Raw genomic sequence first — 20,571 nt, forward strand, 5'->3', positions numbered from 1 at the left:
TTAAGTTCTTCCTGACCACTGGCCGCAGGTGTGCACTTCAGCGGGTCTGTGCTAATGCCAGCCTCTGCGCTTTCCAGACACATCTGCCCTGAGCTCAGCCCGACCGGGAAGTCCCCCTCCTGCCCCCCTTCGCGTGGCCCGGGATTCGCCTGTTGCGCTGCAGAAGCGCTGCCAGGAAGGTCACGTCCAACGCTCACCCACCCAGCCCCGCAAGTATAAAAGGAGGGAGGAGAACAGCAGGGACCAAACGGGCGGCGAAGGAGGAGAAAGAGGTTAAAGAGCGGTGAGCAAGAGAGGACACCAAACACCTTCGTCCCTGGAGAGCTGCTTTCCGCAATAGGTAAGGTTGCCACAACTAGGGACAGCTTTCCTACCCTGAGCTCTGCCCATGGGCCTTGGGATGCTCTGCGGGAGGGAATGCAGAGACTGGCGTTCTGGCTTGTCGCGGACCTGAGCTCTTCTCAAACTTTCTGAGAAGGAGCTGACCCTGGACAGCCATGGAGTGGCAGGCTCCAACGCTCCAGACGGCAGGTGGTTTTGTGATTCTGGGGATCACTGCCATCGGGGGAAGGGGTGGTCCCGTAGTCTGCAAGGAGGAATGGAGTATCGGGATGCTTAGGATTCTTTTAGACTCCGACCGGTCCCTAGGGAGATCTTGGGATAATTCCCCCGTAGGTTTTTCTTCCCGATTGTTCGGACTTGCTTATATAAATACTGAATATAAATACATGTTGAAAAGACAGTGGGAAAGACGGCCGAGTCACAATAAGCTTCTAATAGTGGAGTTCTTTTGTTGCTGCTGCTGCAGACCCCAAATCCTCAATGCCCGGAGTATCCTAGCGGATCCGAGGTGGCTACAGGACCGCAGTCATTCCCTTTGCGATCCAGCCTCGGTTAAAAAACAGACTGGGAAGGGAACTGTCCAAGGTTCTGAACCACCCTGACCTGTTTCAGAAGACCTCAAAAGGAATACAGGGCGGCGCAGGGAGGAAGAGGTCCCCCAAATTCTCCGTGTATAAATAAAGCAGGGGAGGTTTTCACAGGATGACTGGGAAGAATCAAGTAAAGTGAAAATAAGTAGTATATGTCTGTGTTTCTCAGTTTGTGAAGCATGTGCAGATTGTGGCTTTTTTCCTTTGGGTAGTATACAAGTTGGGCATATGCAGTGTGGATGGATGAAACCGCATCTCCAAGCCTCTCGGCTTTCCGGAGGGTTATGTCGGTGTCATCGGGAGAGAAGTAAAATAAGGCTCGCCTGAGTTCAGAGGGTTTTCCTGGGATCCGAATAAATGTGGTTCTGTCAAAATGAATAAATCGCGACTTTCTATCTTCCAGGGATTTTAATGACTGGAATCCTACACTCTCCTACTTATGAGGAACACAACATTTGACATTTTCCTCACTACTTTTAGTTTCTCAAAAATGATATAAATAAGACATTTGCTCCTCTGTGAGAAAAGGGGGAAATACAAATAAGAAAAAAACTTATAGCAAGTAGCTTTAAGGAGCCATCTAACTGGGGGCTTCGGGGGGGGGATGGGGATGAGGATTTTAGTCCACAGCAGGTGGGCTAGGAGAAGAGGGTAGGCTTCTGAAGGCCTGAAATCTCGACTGTCATTCTTTCAAAGATAAATCTCATTCCACAGTCATCCGGCTTTGAGGACAATTGAAATTTAGTTGCGAGAACTATCAGTCTTGTGTGATCTTATTTTTATTTACTAACATGTTTTCATGCTATTTACCATTTTTCTGGGGGAATTCAGCATTTTGGGGTAATTGGCTGTCTAAGTCTGAGCACCAGGAAGGCTAACAAGGCTGCTTCTGGACAGAGGTGTGGCCCACACAGCTCAATGGTAGCCAGCGCCTACTAATGGTGACTAATGGTGGTTTTGAAAAAAAAACAAAAAAACAAAAAAAACAACAACAACAAAACACTCAAAGCTTGCAGGACAGCCAGTCCTTGAAGGATGGCACAGGGGTGAAGCAGAGGCTATGAAGAGATTCTAGAAGGGAGACTTTCACTTCCAAATCCTCCATCTCAAAAAGAAAGGCTTGGCGCATGTCTCTCCAAATGAGATTTTCTGCCACATTTATTTTAAAATGCAAAGGTTCATTAGGAGTGACAGATATTTTATTTACATATTTTTTAATTAAAAAAAAACCAGTGTGTGGTGTGTAACTTTAGAAAACAGGATAGTTTAAGAGAACTGGGATCTATTTTACAAAGAAATCTTTCCAGCCTGGGCAGTGGAGACGCACTCCTTTACTTCAGCACCCGGGAAGCAGAAGCAGGAGGTTCTCTCTGAGTCCGAGACCAGCCTAGTCTACCAAGCGCATTCTAGGACAGCTGAGGCTGCACAGAGAAACTCTGTCTTAAAAAAAACAAAAATAAACAACAACAAAAAACCTTTCTGAAGTTACCAGGTCCTGGGAAATGGCAATCACCAGGTGATCTGTGGATGGGACATGAGACTGGTTGCTCAAGACCTTGGCTAAACAGACCGGTTTTATTTGCCTGTAGTCAAGCTAACATTCATGGGAAATCATCAGATTTTAGGGAACAGGATCCAGACCAGGAATGGCCTAATAACCCTTTATCTTTTTCTTAGTTACTCCTACCCGTTGGATACGGAGTGTCGAACTGTAGCTTCAGGCAGGCTGTAAACATAGAAGGTGCCCTGGGAACGCAGGAGAACTCACCTTGACTTCATCATGAACACAAAGAAATGGTTTTTCTTGGGCTTCAGTGTTCCCATCTTTCCGATGAAGGATTGGGCCACGTGATCTCCCAAATAGCCTCATCTTTAATGTCTAATTTCTTTAAAGGGTTTCAACAGGAAGTGGGGGGGGCTGCCCATCACTCTGTCGAGCTCTTCTCTTTTCCCTCCCACGATAGCACATCTTTCAGCTTCTGAGATTGCTCCTGTCCTCAGAAAGCCTTGGACTGAGCAAGTGAGAGCTGTTAGTGTTGGCCTGAAGTCCTTCCTGGTGACCAGCCAACATTGTTCTGCTCCTCACAGGGGTCCCACCGATCTTGTTTGCCTCTACAGAACTTCAGCCTGTCACCTGGAAGATGCCGAGATCCTGCCACAGTCGCTCAGGGGCCCTGCTGCTGGCCTTGCTGCTTCAGATCTCCATGGAAGTGTGGGGCTGGTGCCTGGAGAGCAGGCAGTGCCAGGACCTCACCACGGAAAGGAACCTGCTGGTATGTGGACCTCAGGTACCACTTTGGTTTGGGTAGATGGCGGCTTTGGGCTTAGGACAGCTCAAAAGGAAGAGCAGTTGGGGGGGGTGGAGACAGCGAAATTCATCTCCATTGATTGGAGTGACCCAGAGCAGCAACAGAACTTTTCCCATAAGGTTGGAATTACACAAAGGAGAGGGAGGAGATAGCTTAAGAGAAAAGGGGTCTGGCCCATGATCTCTGCCCTATCATCCTCACGCCCCACTATGTTTTCTGTGAAAACCCCTTGTCATATTTTAGTTTAGACAGAGTCATATTAACCATGATTGTTCCCTTAATTGATTCTATATCTTTACCTTTTAGCTCCCAAATTAACTCCTCCTTTACATATAAGTGAAAACTTACCATTTTACTTCATATTTCTTTATTTTCTTCCAGTCACAAAGCCATTGCCAGTTAGGTATTTCCAAATACAGCATCTCCAGAGGGAGAATGTGTGTGTGTGTGTGTGTGTGTGTGTGTAACGGTGCCAAATATCTCATGCTGTGTCTAGAAGGCAGGCTTCCTGCCAATTCCTTTCCAGTCTTTCTAAAAAGAAAGTCGAAAGCCCTCTGGGACAGGTTGGAGCTCCTTCCAGGTCACCACAGGGCGTGCACACAAATGCCGGGTGCCTGTTACTGCTATCAATAGACAGCTGAGGCTGGGTGTTTTAGACTCAGAGGCCCCAGAAACACTTGGGAGAATCCAGTTCAGAAAAACCTAAGACTTGATTTTGAGACACACGTTGCATCACCTCTTCTGAGATCTCACCAGAAAGAGGGGAAGGTGAGCTAAACAGGATCGGAGTCATAGGTTCTATCCCCACCTCTGACACCTTGACCAGATCTTTTTCTCTGACATCCCCCACCACTTCATTATCTGTCCTGGGGGAAAGGTACTTAAATCACATTGCTTTTACCATCCATTGTTAATATTCTGCGGTATTATAATTCTGAATCCCTGGTGTAGAAAACCCTCAACTGGAAAGAGTGAAGAGTGGGTAGGATCCTTCTGTTTTCTCCTCGGCAACTTCCAAGGATCTAAAAATCTTAAGGATGCAACTACGGGTAAATAAAGCCCCCTGGGCGAATCCTCTAGGGCCAGAGTGCACAGCCACAAACATTGCATTCGCAGCGGTAGAAAATATCCAACCTTCCAACCTTCCTCCCAGTCAGAATGAGGTGGCAGGAAAACGAACTAATTTGTCTCAATTCTGATTGAGAGGATGCATGATCAACTCACAGAATAAAGGGCCTAGTGGATGCAGGGCCGGAGTAGACAGGAAACTCTAGATTCCTGGGGTTAAGATATTCAGGCCCCAGAAGCCAGACATTTATAACCAGGAAAGATTCTCTCCCAAATTCCAGTCCCATGCCCCTCCTGTACTGAAACAGAGCCACACATTGCAGCAAGTGACAACACCCCCTTTTGGTGCACATGGTAGCAAGGCCCTCATAGTAAAAGCCAAGGAAGATAAGCAAGGAATCGGTAGGGGTGCTTGCTGCCATCTAGGCAGAATCATGCAAGAGCAAGAACAACTTTGTGCAGGTTGTCGGTGGGACCCGGGGGGGGGGGGGACGCCAGGGGGACCCGGTGCCGACGTGCCGGTGTCCAAGTGCTGGGTGCGATGGCCTCGGGGCCGGAAGTGATTCTGAGACCAGGGAAGGGGACGGTGGCCACAGGGCCTGCCTGGTCTGGCTCACACCTCGGGCTCTCCCACAGGCTTGCATACGGGCCTGCAAACTCGACCTCTCGGCGGAGACACCCGTGTTCCCAGGCAACGGGGACGAGCAGCCGCTGACTGAGAACCCCCGGAAGTACGTCATGGGTCACTTCCGCTGGGACCGCTTCGGCCCGAGGAACAGCAGCGGCACGGCGCAGAGGCGCGCGGAGGAAGAGGAGGAGGATGCTGCGGCGGGGGACGATGGTCGCGCCGAGCCCGGCCTGCGCGAGGGCAAGCGCTCCTACTCGATGGAGCACTTCCGCTGGGGCAAGCCGGTGGGCAAGAAGCGGCGCCCAGTGAAGGTGTACCCCAACGTCGCCGAGAACGAGTCCGCAGAGGCCTTTCCCCTGGAGTTCAGGAGGGAGCTGGCGGGCGAGCGCCCCGACGGCTTGGAGCACATCCTGGAGCCCGACGCCGCCGCCTCCGAGAAGGAAGATGGGCCCTACCGGATGGAGCGCTTCCGCTGGGGCAGCACGCCCAAGGACAAGCGCTATGGCGGCTTCATGACCTCCGAGAAGAGCCAGACGCCCCTGGTGACACTCTTTAAGAACGCCATCGTCAAGAACGCTCACAAGAAGGGCCAGTGAGGGTGCAGGGGTCTTCTCACCCCGAGCCCCCTCCCTGCATGGGCGAGCTACTCGCCGCCTTCATAGTTAGCCTGTAGTTAGGAAATAAAACCTTTCAGATTTAACAGATGGCTCTGACCTTCAATATAGCGCGTGAATAAAGTCAAAACACACAGCCGTCCAATGACACGACCATGTGACCAGGTGGTTGTTTAAAGAAAACATACCTCTACCCACTTTCCCCCAGCAAATGACTCGGGGGTGGGGGTGGTACAGATAGTTTGGGTGGCTCAGGTTGGAATCCCTGTCCAATATTCCTGCGGCACCAGTAAGGCCCACTCCCCATTGGGAAGGGCTTCTGTGTGTGACCTCAGGCAGGTCCCCGAAACCTCCCAGGATTTAGTTCTCACCTGCCCCTTCCTTGGCGTAAGGGCTCTGGCAAGAATAAAAGAGATGACATTATTTTGTCAGGAAAATGTGAAAGTTGAGAGTTGACAGCAGTTTCAATTTGGATATTCACAGATACTCAAGGCACATGACCTTGCCTCCTGTACACACCGTGGAGAGAGACCTCGAGTCTTGAGGTGGTTTCCTATCTTGCTGTGTCTCCCCAGCTCCCCCATTGTCCAACTTCAGTCCTCATTCCCAAGTTCTCCCTGAAGACCTCCACTATCCTAGTGCATTAACTCACTGGCCTCCAGCGGCTCTCCTGCCTATGCAAATTATGTTAACAAATATTTAAAAAGCTTGCTGGTCTCATAGTCCCTGGCTTACCAACCAAAACAGCATCCCTCCCTCCCAATTTCCTAACAGTTGCAAACTTTTGGGGCAAAGTATGTAGAGCCCATGTCAGCCATGTCCACTCTCCCACCAAGCCTGCTAGCTCACACTTCCTGGGATGAAGGGCCGGTTTTGTGTCTGTTGGTCTCATTGTTTACCCTTCAGTTCCTCACTACCCAGACCCCATCTCCAGCGCCACCTTTGCCCACCTTTGCCAATCTTGCCTCTTCCAAAGTAAGCCTAGGCTCAAGACCACCTCTACTAGGCCAGTTTTGCTCTTATCCAGTGGCCCTGTTCATTTTCGGGGCTCCTGTGGTCAGCTCCCTCTGTGCTGGACGGCATGCTGTCTGGCCGGGAAGGCAAGTTACTTGGTGTGTGTCTCTGCTGTCCGCTTCTCTGCAGGCGTGTCTTATACTGCTTCTGTGTCCTGTGTCGTCACCACGCAGGGGCCAGAGTTTTGCAGTTCATTACCATTACAGGGAATGAACATGTACCTATCGCTAGATTAGGCATCCATGGACCACACACATCAAAGCCTGGTGTATTTGTTCATAACCCCTTATATTTGATAGGCGTTCACAAAAACACCATGAGCCCTGGTGTGTGGGGAGTCAGAAATCTTGATTAAGCTCTCCCTAAGGTGGGTCTTGGGAAATGAGCTAGGATGAAGAATGGCCTGAGCCTTCCCGAGGATGCTCCCTTGCTGGGAATCCTCACTTCAGGTTTCCATCTCTGTAACATCCCCGCCTCCCCCACCGTTCATTAGAGCCAGGTAAAGCCAGGGTCAGTGGAGGTGGTTGAATGCCAATGGCACACTGCTGATTTTTTCAGATTCTAATTTTATCTAAAACAAAACAAAAAACCCCAGCCATTTCCTTTTAAGAATTTCAACAGACAGCCATATGGTGACAACATTAACATTTATTTGAAAAGGGCATTGTGCAGGCCCGCTGGGAAACTACCGCTAATGTCCTAAAGAATGACTTTGGAATAGTCCTTCCAACACCTGTTCTCCCCTGGCCCCCCGCCTCCCTGGAAGGAAAACTAATTAGATTCAACAAGTTTAAAATACAGGAAGCTGCCACAGGTGCCAATTCTGTACTCACATATAAATAAGTCGGCTATAATATATACAACGTTGGCAACTACAAACTACATTAAATACATGCATTGACATAGGCACATATACACTCAGCCAGGTCACGAAGGTCTAAAAGAACTCAGACACATTGAGAAGGATGGGCTGGAGCATCTATGGGTGTTCAATTTTATATTCCATATACCAGAATCCACAGCCATGAAGTGTTCAGAGGGCAAGTAAACCAGGTAGTGGCAACCTACACCTTTAATCCCAGTACTCTGGGAGGTAGGGGTAGGCATATCTCAGAGTTCTCAGGCCAGCCTGGTCTACAGAGTGAGTTCCAGGACAGCCAGGGCTGTCACACAGATAAACCCTGTCTTGAGCACGACCCCACCCCAAAAAAGAAGGCAAGGGCTGGGCTCAGGAAAAGCTATGCTCCCTGAAGGAGCCAGGCTGATGCCAGAGGGCAGCCAACATAGCCATGAAGTTTTCCCCTTTACCCCACGATTTCTCCTCATCACTCCCCCAGGTAGCCGGGATCAAGAATAAGACCTCCCATGCCTCCCCTTCTGCAGTGGCTAGATCTAGATTAGCTTGGGTTACAGAGCCATAGAAAGCAGACTTTTACACTAGAGAGATAGAGGCAACAGCTTTCCTTGAACCTTACCCCCAGATTCCAGAGGACAAGACCCCTGCTTCAGTGCAATCTACTTGCCAGAGGTTACTGAGGAGTCATGAAACCATTTATTTCTAGTGATTGAAGTAAAGAGGAAACAGGCTCAGGACAGGGGAAACAGCAGCTGTTTCTGGAACGAAGGCATTTTCTGTTGATCCGCTTCTTACACTTGTTTATGATCTACCAAATTAACTTCTGAACCTCAAAACACACACCTGTTAGATTCCATCAGCAGGATGCCACCCTTCGGCCCTGGCCTATGAAGCCAGAGCCCTGGGTGCTCTGGTGGGGTGGGGACCAGTTGGCCTTAATGACTTTGCTGGCTCCTTCTGGCCCTGGTTTACAACAGAGAAGGTGAACAGAACAGGGCATGGACAGTGCTATCAGACACCAGAGGCTGGAAAGGCAAGAGTCACACTGGGTCCCTCCCCCAGCGCCCGCCCACTCTGCTTTGCCTGGTGACAGAGTGACAGACTCTCTTGTGACCACCATCTAGACTTCCTGACTTGGCTAGGATCAGATTCCATTCCTTGTCAACAGGCAACCCAATACGTACTGAATATAAACTTAAATCTACTAAGAAGAGGGCACAGATGTGGCCCGCTATCTAGAAGCAGCTCGTCCCTGCTAAGCAGCCATGGTGTGGAGAAAAAGGAAGTTCAGAGGAGGACTGCGGAGTAGCTGGGTCTGCAGAATTGGAACTCTGTTCCCTTTTTTTTTTCTGTTTCCAAGGCTGGGTTGTCGGACTCAATACTCTATTGAGTGGGGCCTGCGTAGGCCTCTGGTTCTGATGCTTGGCTCTAGAGAGACTCCAAGAAAGAGGCTCTCACAATCCACAAGGGTCAAGCTACCTCAGAGGAGACATGGATGTCACTTGGGAACAAGAAAGAAACTGATGTGCTCTTATCCAAGCCAAGCCTGGTATAAAAGATGTGGTAGAGCCAGGCGGTGGTGGCGCACGCCTTTAATCCCAGCACTCGGGAGGCAGAGGCAGGTGAATCTCTGTGAGTTCGAGGGCAGGCTGGTCTACAAGAGCTAGTTCCAGGAGAGACTCAAAAGCTACAGAGAAACTGTCTTGAAAAACTAAAATAATAATAATAATAATAATAATAATAATAATAATAATAATGTGGCTGGCAGGTGAAAAAAGATACATTTTTAGCTCAAGGCTTAGATTTTCTTAATTTCTAAAGGGTTACTTGCCTTCATGCTTTTTTAAAAAACTTGGCTTCTTAGTAAAGAGATATTAAGGAGAAACCTAAGTCCATGCTTATGAAGTTGGAATGAGTGACAATCACATTGCTCCAAAATCAGGGGCGGCCTTGTCCTCAGGGACATGAGATCATGTAGGCCATGAGTCCACAGCTCAGTGCAGAGACCACGGGAAAGTGTTACATTAGAAGTGAAGAATCTATGGGGACAGGGTCAGATAGGTCCCATCTGTGACATTTAACATATGTGCAATGGGGAAGTACATGGGTTCCAGTTCTCCTAATTCTGGAAAATGTCCCCACCTGCCCTAGTAGGTGAGCAGGCTTTCACCATGCAGGATCACATCCAGGGCTGTGGTCTAGAGTGTCCTGAGAAGCCCACACTCTCCTTAGCAGAAATGGCTCCTTTATGGTCCCAGGACACACTGCCTAAAATTATACCCTAGAAAGGATTCCTGCAAGTCAACAGATCAACTCCCTTTTCCTAAAAAGCAAAATCTCTAGAAGCAGCATTGGACCTCAGAGGAAAACAGCTCAGAAAACTTACAGGAAGTTTGAAAGGGAAAGAAAGGAATGTCCTGGACCGTGGGGTATTACCAGTGGAAGAGGCCTGGGGTGCGGCCAGAAGCATCCTGGGAGGTATGAAGACACCCAGAGGGGCATCAGGAAAGGGTCATCCACCCGGTCCTGGGTCAGTGCTCCCAGAACACATAAGCCACTAGACACATACACAGGGAAAATGGAAGCAAAGGGGTTTCTATCACCTCTCCCCATGCCACAAACAAGGCCAATTATCCTCAATGTCTCAGACTTGGCCCAGAGAGGGAAAATATCATTTCAATCCTTGCTGTTAAATCTCTTTCCTTGAATCCTAAAGTGCCACTTGTTCAATTAATCCCAACACACACAGAGACAGACACAGATACACAGATACACACCCACACACACCCACACCCACACATTCCTGCTGCAAGCATCTTCCATGGGAAGTGATGTGGACAGGTCTCAGGGCCCCGGCATTTCCTTCCCGCTTTCCAGTCATCTAGGACCAGCTGGCCTGCTCAGCTGTCTCTCAGCCCAGAGGACGTGGGAACACAGAGGGATATCTGGAAGAAAGGTATCAGGGAACACACTTAACAACCTGGGAAAGATCCAGAAGAGAGAACTGCAGAAGATCTGTCACAGCTTCCTCCAGACAGAGGAGCCGAGAAGGTGCAGCTTGCCACGCTTGTGCTTTGCCGACGGCTGCCACCCAGTCCGGGAAGAAGCTGTCCCTCTGTCCCAGCCCATTGTTCTCCCGCCAGCCTCTCTACCCCAGCTTCTTCTGTAGGCGCTCAGCAACCATTAATAGTAGAAAAAGAAACAGACAACTGGAAGTAAAGAAGAGGCTCAGCCAGACACCCGAGACTAAGGGGTGGGGCACACATCACGTCCAGTTCTCACACTGTCACTTTCTGATGAGGAGGATTTCCTCAGTTTCCCCCAGCACCATCTCTGGCTTTCTTAGACCATCCACGTCTTCATCAGGCTCCTTCCCCTGGGGGTGTCTGATACTCCCTCATGGACACATTCCCAATGGAAGCTTCCCAGGCCCCTCTTGCTTCTCAAGGGAGGCACCCTCATGATTCTCTGTCCCTGGCTGATACAAAAGGGAAGACAGATGAGATGCTTAGCCCCAGAGGGCAGGAAACTGGATCTTCCTCATAGAAGACCAGAAGGGAGCAGGAGGGCCATGGAGGACCAGAGGCTCCATCTTTGCTCAACTCAGGAAGAGCCACTGTCCAAGGTGACTTTCTCAGCTCTCCCGGTTAGGTTTCCACAAGGTGAGAGTGGGCGGGAGGGCGGTCCTCCCGGTGTCCTCTGAGGAGTTCCGTCTCTTGGAATTCAGTACACGCACAGGTCGGGAAACTTCATCTCATAGACAGGGATGGAATGGTTCTGTGGCTGGCCATACGCTGCCGTGACGGTCCCTGAAGGGCTTGGAGGGGGCCTGGGGACACACGGAAGAGAAAGGTATGAACCAGGGACTGGGTCCCACCCTTGTGCCACTGAACCCGGCAGTTGCTTTCTGAGCCTCTCTAAAACTCAGGCCGTTCCCCGAGTCCAAGCTTCCTGTAGGCTCCAGTGTGGCTCTCAACCTTAATGCTGCGACCCTTTAACACAGCTCCTCATGCTGTGGTGACCCCCAAATATAAAATTACTTTGCTGCTACTTCAGACTGTAATTTTGCTACTGTTATGAATCATAAACACCTGAAATTCAGGATATCTGATATGTGACTCCCAAATGGGGTCATGGCCCACAGGTTGGGAACAGCTGCTTTTTTGGTGACACAGGTGCTTGCCTGGGACACCATGACTCCTGGCCTTTTCTAGACCTTACTAAGTCAGTTTCTTGTCCATGTTGTGGTGGCTGGGAATAGAGGATGAGGGTGGAGGGAGGGCTGCAGGCAGATGTGAGAAGAGGATTTAGGATAATGGCCCTGACCTGTGATGCCAGACACAGAAGTAGGGTCCCCTGTCTGTGCTGCCACTTACCGGATGGTGATTTCAAAGATCTGGTTGAGTTTGCTCTGCAGCAGGGATGCCTAAACACAGACAGAAGGAAAGTGAACGTTGGGCGCCAAGAGAGCTGCCACCTCACTGGCCTCCTGCGCAAAGGACACTACTGTCCAAAGTTTCTGGCAGTAGCAACCATGGGAGGGTAGCCAGGTAGATGCTCTGAGCCTGGCACCTGTCTATTGAACTTATACATCCAGATCAGGGACGACCACCCATCACAGGCTGGCTGGGGACCTGACAGCGGGCTAGGAAGACCAGAGAGGGTTTGGGCAGGCGTCTGCTCCTTAATATGGGGTAACGGGATCTGTTGGGCTTGGGGTCAGGAGACTGGGGCATGGGGTCAGGAGACTAGGGCTGATGTTGCTCTTTCTTGACATGAGTCCAGCACTTAGGCTTCCTCCTAGATCACAGAATGGGCAGTCAAACTCTCAAATTGGGGTGGGAATAACAATGGGGAGCACAGGCTTGGGAGATACGTGTTTTCACACAGCTGCAAAATAATGTAGATATTATATCGATAAATTTAATATACAAGCCACAAGCCTGTGACCTCGGCACTTAGGAGACTGAGGCAGGATGGTTGAATGCTGTGGTATGAGCCTGGGCTATATAGTGAGTTCAAGGCCAGCCCAGGATGCTACAGCAAGACCCTCATTTAAAAGAACCTTCTGGCTGGTGAGAGGATTCAGTGGGCAAAGTACACACTGCAAAAGCCTGGTAGCCTGAGTTCAAACCCTAGAACCCACATAAAGGTGGAAGGAGAGAGCAAAAGCCCTTTGACCTTCATATATATACACATATACACACAGGATAATAATACTAAAAAAATTGTTTTGTTGATAGGGTATCCACCCTGGCTGGCCTGGGATTATCTATGACAATCAGTCTAGCCTTGAACTCAGAGATCCACTGCCTCTACTTTCTAAGTGGTGGATTAAAGTATGAGCCACTACAACCAGCTGGTTCCCTCTTACCCTCCCCCCACTCCCTGCCTGTCTTTTTCTTTTCTTTCTTTTTTTTTGAGGTCTCACCATGTAGCTCTGACTGGCCTGAGATTATCTATGTAGACCAGGCTGGCCTCAGATTTACAAAGATCTGCCTGCCTCTGCCTCCCAAGTGCTGGGATTAAAGGTCCTAGATAGTGAGTGCCAAATAAAAGCCCAGTCCCTGGTCTCAGGGGGAGCAATGGAGTGGAAGGTACTGGGGGAAACGCAGTGCACTGTATACTGGAACCAAAACCCTAATTTCTGCAGGACAAAGGGCTCGCGTCTGAACTCAGTCCTACCCTGGATCCAAGTCTGCTTTCTGATTGGTCAGGAAGCCACCCTCTGGTATGTTACTCACCCGGGCCCCACAGTGAGCTGCTATCTCCTCGAAGGGCGCCTTCTGGAATTTCTCGACCACCTGTCGTCGCCGCTCACGCTCCTGTTCCTCAACTGCCACGCTGTCCACTGAGACACAGAGAACTGGGTTAGAGCTCGGGGATGAGTTAGGGGAAGGAGCTCGAGGGAGATGGACGGGGTGGGCTCTTGGGATGAAAAGGGGGCGGAGGCGCGGAAGGCGTAGAGACCCCGTGTGTCCTCAAAGACTGACTCTTCCTGCTTCTCCCTGAGCCCTGCCCTCTGAGAATCAGCTAAAAGAGCCCGTCTGGGCTTTAAAGACCCACGTGGCTACACTCCTGCTGGGTCCCTCTTAGTACTGCCAGGGTAGATTGAAAAAGCACCTGAGGCGCAGTGGTGGTGGTGGCGCCTTTAATTCCAGTACTTGGGAGGCAGAGGCAGGAGGATCTCTGTGAGTTTGAGGCCAGCCTGGTCTACAGCGTGACAGGACAGTCAGGGCTACACCGAGAAACTCTGTCTCGGAAAAAAAATTAAAAAAAAAAGAAAGAAAGAAAGAAAGAAAGAAAGAAAGAAAGAAAGAAAGAAAAAGGACCTGAACAATGGAAAAGGCAGCTAGACGGTAAGAGTCAGCACTGCCCCTCAGCTGAGCAGTCTGAGGAAATTTCACTTAAGGTTTTACATAGACTGCTTGCTACCCAAAGAGAGTTAGCACCAAATAAACAAAAATAGGGAATGGGTTTGGAGGTTAAATAAGGATCACCTCTTAGGGCGTTAAGGAGGCAGGCGGCGCATCTGTCTGTCTGTCTGTCTGTCTGTCTGTCTGTCTATCCTGGAGCTTACTACATAGTCAGGCTGGTCTCGAACTCACAGAGAACTCATAGTTGGCTACCTCTGCCTCCAAGAGCTGGGATTAAAGGCATGCACCACCACACCTGGCTGAATGCATTTATAATAACAAAATACTGAAGAGGCTTCACACAAAGTCCATTTAGTGGCTTCATTTGTCATCAGTTAGAAACAACTTCTTAATAACACTTCATGAGCCAATCCTACAGACAAAGAGGTGACTTGGGGTTAAAAGTCTATGGCCCTTACTGAACGAACGTCAACACAATTTCTTCTCGTGCCTTCCACTGGACATCTTGCCCCTCGTGTCATCTTTCACTCAGAATAAGTTTTATTTGCACAAACTAGCCACCAGGCTCTAGCCCTCAAGTGGAAACCTTCAGAGATAGTTGTCATTAAAGGCGGAAAGGGAGTGCGTGACACACAGTGATGACATGCAGTGACAGGCAGTCCCACCCCCCCTTCAGGGACTGGGGACTTCCAGCTGCAGCTTGGGGGCCGCTGAGTTTCAAGAAACCACCAGCCTCTGCCACCAGGTCCATGTCAGCCCCAACCTCCCCGCTCCTCAGAGTTTCCTGGGCTGCTGTCTTACCAATGGCCTTCTTCAGTGTCTCATAGGTGATCTCCTCTGCAGGCACTCTCTGAAGGAGAAGGGACAGACATGTTCAGAAAGGTGAGGGAGAAAAGGCAGCCCCTTTGCTTCTTAGGGGAATGTCTCCAGGACACCCCCATTCCCAGATCATGTATGGAGAAAAAGCAAATGAGGCCAATTCCTCACCAGATTCCCTCAGAATAGAATTCTCTTCTCTTTTCCCTACTTCCCTGTCAAGCTCCATGGGAGGAAACCATCTTATGATTAAAAAAAAAAAAAAAAAAAAGTCCTCAGAGAAACAATTATATGTAAGAGGCAGTTGAGAAATACAATCTCTAAAATAAACTCCAAGAACTTCATAACATTTTGAAGGCTCATGGTATTAAATTATACCCTGAAGTGATGAATCTTAATACAGTAAGTCATGGGAGTTAGCAGTAATGGGACCTCTATTGATGACATTGGTCCTAAGACTGGAGGCAAAGGACCTCAACTTCTGCAGAGGTTATGAAAGAGGGAGAAAAATAATAAAACTCAAAGGGAATTCCATGGATGCATGGCCTCAGGGAAGATGCCAAAGATAATGAAGTTTGGACTAGAGTCCATGAACTTTGAACCAGACTATAAGCTTCTTGGTGAAACACCCATGATGAATCACATGCCATCACAAAAAATAAGGGGAAAATGTAGACAGGAGAAAGTGATTTAATGGGACAAAGTCTCACAAGGGGACACAACTGTGCTAGATGGTTCCTTCGAGGGAGAGGGGCCCAGATAGATCCCCAGGTGATGATTGTGTTTGATTGCCTGATCTGAGTGTGATGGGGTGGGTACACTCAGCTTGTGAAAATTCGGACAGTACAGTTCTTGATTAGTTTGCCATTTAGTAAGTGTCTGACTGGAATAAAGACATTGAGCAAATATTGTATGGACATCAATAGTATGCAGAACTGTCAGTAGGGTAACAGAAGCTGCCAAATATGTTAACAGAAGAATTACATGCCAATAGATGAATAGAGGATTCATCCTATGTACACACACACACACGTGCACACACACACACACACACATGCACACACACCATCTATCCATCCATTCATCCATCCCTCCATCCATGGTCAGTGAAGACCAATGCAGATAAACTACAGGCACTAAGGAACTATAGGGTAAAGGAAAACGAAAAGCAAGTTCTCCAAATGAGAGCAGGCAGAGAGCTAGCTGTGTGTGGAAGAAATGGGACCTAGCTGGGCTTCAAGGAAGAAGACTTCATAGGTCCAAAGGTCCAAGCACCCACAATGGAGAAGAGGGCAGACTCTGGGAGGTTTTTGGCACCAGTGTACTTGTGCAAACAGATGAGTGAGTGTGGCATGGAGGATACTGGCAGCAGTGCCACCAGCAGAAACGTATAGGGTGGCATGGAGGATAAAATGAACACAGCAGGGCCAGCCCAGAATGCTGGGCACTAGGATTAAGGTTTGACCACATCAGCATTGATTCATCACTCACAGTGAGGAAGTCAGCAGGCACAGGATCCTGAACCAGGGCACCATGGGCTGAAGCAGTGGAGCATAGGGAGGGCACAGCTCTGCATCAGTTACCAGGAGCCCCTGGGCTAAGCTGAGCCAAGGAAAGAGCCAATACGAGTGTCCCAGGAGGCCACCAGTGAGTATGGTAAGCATTTCTCTCCTTAGCCTCACTTAACTACTGAACTTGATGGGAAGGTCCCCTCTGCAGCATGGGGAAGCAGTCAACTCCAAGGCTGTTACACACTAGAAGTTCTGTACTGTGGGGCAATGGTCTTGTACCCTGTAAGGATTTGTCACTTGTATTGGTTTAGTAAAATGCTGATTGGCCAGTAGCCAGGCAGGAAGTGTAGGCAGGGCAACCAGAATAGGAGAATTCTGGGAAGAGGAAAGGCTAGTTGTCACCCAGACACAGAGGAAGCAAGATGAGAATGCTTTGCTGATAAAAGGTACCAAACCATGTGGCTAACACAGACAAGGATTATGGATTAATGTAAGAGTTAATTAATAAGAAGCCTGAGCTAATAGGCCAACCAGTTTATAATTAATGTAGACCTCTGTGTGTTTCTTTTGAGACTGAATAGCTGTGGGACTGGATGGGACAGAAACCTCTGTCAACAGTCCTGTCTTTCATGACTGGAAGGGTCTCTGAGGGCCTCCACTTCCAGTTCCTCGCTTTGCTTGACTAATTAGCCAGGGTCAGAGCTTCTTGCCTTCCATGGGAATGTTCCAGAGCAGCTCTGAATGTCCAGGTTTAGGGCTTGGCCCTAGAGGGTTGCTTAAAACCTTTAAGGGCTTTTCTATGCTCTGATCACACCTGGGGAGAGATCAGCGTCCTCCACAGCTGCCCTCAGACTCCCCATGAGTCTTCCTGTCCCAGTCCCTCCCAGATGTGGGTCCTCCTTACTTTGTATGACACTTGCCCCAGGACTGTCAATTCCTTAATTTGTATGATAGGGGATGGAGCAAGCCTTTCTAAAGTGATTTTTAAAAATGATATTCTCATGGTAGAAGAACATTAATCTCTTAACTGGAAATACCAATGGTGTACACATAATGAGAGTCAGTAAGAAAGTGGATGTGCTCAAGAAACTCATTTCTGCAGATACTTTAATGCACTGTAAAGGGCTCTGGAGTACTTTAGCACCCAGTATACTGACAAAACACTCACCTCCTCTTTCTCTGGGCTGTTCCTCGATTCTACCTCTACCTGAAGGGAAATGGTTTCTCCAATGCTCTTCCTCTTAGACAAACGATCTTCATCTGGAAAAGAACAGCCCAGAAGCTGGGGTTCCCAGTCCTTGATAAGCCACTGGTCCCACCCTCTGTGCCTTGATCCATAGTCCTCAATGGCTCGGTACAAACTTAGGCTACACACGGAGCTTCCAGAAGCTTCTATTTGCTGTGGGTCTTCTTTACCCATCTTATGGTGGCCAGGTTGCTTCTTTGGATTAAGATTTTTGCAACCATGTGTGAAAACAAAGGAGCTGCTAGGACCAGAAAGCATGTCTCAACTAGCGTAAGCTGGCTGCATCCACTAGCAGCGCCAGTAATGGTCATACACGCAGTGTTCCCTAAGCACATCTGACTTCATTACCCTACACACCACACAACCCTCTAATGCAGGAATTCCATAGTCCAGAGACTTGCCCAACATGCTTTTAGGGAAGTAAGTAGCACAGACAGAAGTCTTAAAATGGGTCCCTGGTTCTGTAACCCGTGTGTGCTCTTTCCAATATTACAGACCAGCCCTCTATAAGTCAGGTTATTCTCATGGCCCAGTTGCTTTCTGAGATCCCAGACTGAGGAGGAGGAGCATCGGAATAGCGATCTCACCATAAATTCTGCTGTGTCTCTCAGCTCTTATATAACATCTAAGACGCCACCACAAGAGAGTCAGGTGTCCACCCCCTTACCCAGGGCTCTTACGTGGCAGGAAAGGCAGAGGTAGGGTGGAAGCCTTGCCCGGAGCATGCGCATACCTGTCAGCTGAGGGATGTAGGGCAGGCAGAGCCTGTCCGAATTGTAACCGCTGCCCCCCAGGACTTCGCTGATTTTACTCTGGCGGAAGAGAAATTCTATCACCACGCCGTCTAGATTCTGAGACAGCCTGAAGGACAGAGAGGCAAAGTAGAACTGTGGGCAGCTCGAACAATCCCTGGATGACTATCCTAATAGCAACATAGTCACTATGCAAAATGACAGAGAAACAGAAAAAAGTTCCCCTGGTCCCTGTTCCTCTGTGGACACCTACTATCCTACATTTTATGCAGAAAACTTCAGTTGCAAACATTTATGCCCACACATGAATGTTCTTTTCCCTAGCACACTCTTCTGTGGTTAATTTTGGGTATGTATATGTGTGCGCAGGTGTGCATGCATATGTGTGCGCACAGATGTGTGGAGACCAGAGGTCAATGTTGGGTGTTGTTCCTTAGACAACATCCACATTTGCTTTGAGACAGAGTCTCTCACTGGCCTTGAGTTCACCAAGTAAGCTAGGCTGGCCGGCCAGTGAGCTCACAGACCTGCATGTCTCCACTCCAGCATATGCACATCTGACTTTTTTTTTTTTTTTTAAACAACATTCCAGTTAGCAAATGAGAGGCCACAGTTTAGAAGGTTAAGTCCTGCTGCTGGACACCTCGTTTTTCAGAATAGCTTTCCCCTGAGTTCATGCGGAAGCGACACTGGTCCATAGCACTGTCTGAAGGCAGGGTCTGTCAAGGGCAACTCCTCTAGGATTCACCCTCCCTGGGTTTGACCAAAGCTCCTAGAGTCTACATCACCTATGCAGTACAGCACTCCCTGCCCATCACGCCCGCCTGAGGCCTGATGGTATGGCAGCCTGGGAAGGAGTATGGTAATGTGATGGGGGCCAAACTCTGCCCAGGGTCAAAGTCCCCTGATGTGTGTCCTTGCCTGGCCTCATACTGCCCACTGTCGCGTGTTTGACCGCATCCCCGGTAATGTCCTTACCTGGGCCTTTCCACAAACACGTCTTCGGGAAGCATATATGGTGCTTCTTTTTTTCTGGTCTCTATCACCTGGAGTTCGGAAGGAAACAAATGATGAGAGCTGGTTCCAGCAGGGCCGGGCGGGCGGTTCAGAGCGGGAGTGAGGGAGTGCTGGGTCCGGGAGGGGCAGGGCCGGGTGGCTCAGAGCAGGGTCAGGCGGCTCAGAGCGGGAGAGAGGGAGAGCTGGATCCAGCAGGGCCGGGAGGCTCAGAGCAGGAGCCAGGGAAAGCTGCAGCCTCACGTCAGTACCCTTTCGCTCCCCTCACCCCCACCCGCAGCCGCCTTGGAGATGCAAACACGAGCTTCTCCAGGGAGAATCCAGATCCCCAGTCGCCGTCAGAGCTGCCTGGGGAGATGAGTCGCTGCTCAGGCTGTCGCCACTGATGACGCACATGTGTCAAGTGTCCTCCAGGTGCAGGGGACTTCATTCCTAAGAGGCTGGGCTTTCTTTCTTAGTCCGTGAGAGAAAGGGGGATGCAGGTGGCACCACGTGCTGAGACTGGCTGAGGGAAAAGCGGCTGATAGGCAGTGGCGGCTTGAGATTTCCTCAATAGCCTTTGCAAGTGTTTCTGGAGGAGCTGTGAAAGTTACTGAAGTGGCGAGAAGCCAGAGATGGCTAGCGTGCGGGTGTGAGCCTGTGACTTGGCAACAGCCACTGTTTCCCGTGAAGAGGACTTCTCGTCCGCCCTTATCAGCCCCAAAGCGCTTGGGAAGTCTCTGGTACAATGGCACAGCATCTACCCTCATGTCCCCAAGCCAGGTTAGGCCAGCAGAGACTCGGAATTTTACAGTTAATCCTAGACATCATGAGTCCACCTAAAATACTTAAGATTTTAAGTCAGGAACAAATCCTTATGTATGTGACTGTTTTGCCTGCATGCATGTGTATGAACTATGTTCAGATGTCTGGTATCTGTGAAGGCCAGAAGAGGGTGTCAGATCCCCTGAAACTGGAGCTATAGACGGTTGTAAGCTACCACATGCGTGCTGGGAACGGACCCCAGGTCCTCTGCAAGAGCAGTCAGTGTTCTCAATTGCTGAGCCATCTCTCCAGCCACCTTCAGAATTTATGCAACAACTGGGGTTGATTGATGAGACTGGCTGCTAGAGAATGCCAAGGTAGGGGGAGATTCAAAATTTAATTAGCTAGGCGACAACATGGTGGCACCGGAGGGAGAGGCCACTGCTCATCCTCTCCCACTACTCATACTGATATATGGGTTACACTCATGCAGAGGGAGCTGGAGTTTGTTTTAAAATATTTCAGCAAAGGAAAAGGGTACGATCTTAGTAAGCAAGTGTGAAGAATTTTCACAAGTATTCAATTGGCATGCCTGGGGTTCAGTCCTACTTTTGCTTTTGTGGTACTGAAGGGTTCATGACAAAAATCTTGTCTTTTTGTTTTGAGACAGAGTTCTTTTCTGTTTAAATT

At 49.3% G+C, this 20,571-nt stretch overlaps 2 protein-coding genes across 2 annotated transcripts in view; one reads left to right on the forward strand and one right to left on the reverse strand.

Moving 5' to 3' along the window:
* Positions 1-280: 280 nt before the first annotated feature.
* Pomc (proopiomelanocortin) lies at positions 281-5,631 on the forward strand. Its single transcript, XM_057784009.1, has 3 exons — positions 281-340; positions 3,051-3,205; positions 4,946-5,631. The coding sequence occupies exons 2-3, from the start codon at positions 3,074-3,076 to the stop codon at positions 5,531-5,533; spliced, it is 720 nt and encodes a 239-aa protein (XP_057639992.1). The 5' UTR covers positions 281-340; positions 3,051-3,073; the 3' UTR covers positions 5,534-5,631.
* A 1,564-nt stretch (positions 5,632-7,195) lies between these two features.
* The window catches only part of Efr3b (EFR3 homolog B), an 80,320-nt gene continuing 66,944 nt past the window's right edge, over positions 7,196-20,571 (reverse strand). The window contains exons 17-23 of the mRNA XM_057773287.1: positions 19,102-19,169; positions 18,105-18,232; positions 17,294-17,385; positions 14,600-14,648; positions 13,166-13,272; positions 11,798-11,847; positions 7,196-11,250 (exon numbers count right to left, since the gene is read on the reverse strand). Coding sequence (XP_057629270.1) covers positions 11,145-11,250; positions 11,798-11,847; positions 13,166-13,272; positions 14,600-14,648; positions 17,294-17,385; positions 18,105-18,232; positions 19,102-19,169 — 600 coding nt within the window. The 3' untranslated portion in view covers positions 7,196-11,144. The remainder of the gene's footprint in view (positions 11,251-11,797; positions 11,848-13,165; positions 13,273-14,599; positions 14,649-17,293; positions 17,386-18,104; positions 18,233-19,101; positions 19,170-20,571) is intronic.

This window comes from Chionomys nivalis, chromosome 1 (assembly GCF_950005125.1).
Source record: "Chionomys nivalis chromosome 1, mChiNiv1.1, whole genome shotgun sequence".
NCBI classification, from domain to species: Eukaryota; Metazoa; Chordata; class Mammalia; order Rodentia; family Cricetidae; genus Chionomys; species Chionomys nivalis.

Bases quoted from the DNA above. Each gene is read 5' to 3' on its own strand.
- Pomc (XM_057784009.1), top strand. From the start codon at position 3,074: ATGCCGAGATCCTGCCACAGTCGCTCAGGGGCCCTGCTGCTGGCCTTG. The intron at 3,206-4,945 runs GTATGTGGACCT...GCTCTCCCACAG, and splicing joins CCACGGAAAGGAACCTGCTG to GCTTGCATACGGGCCTGCAA.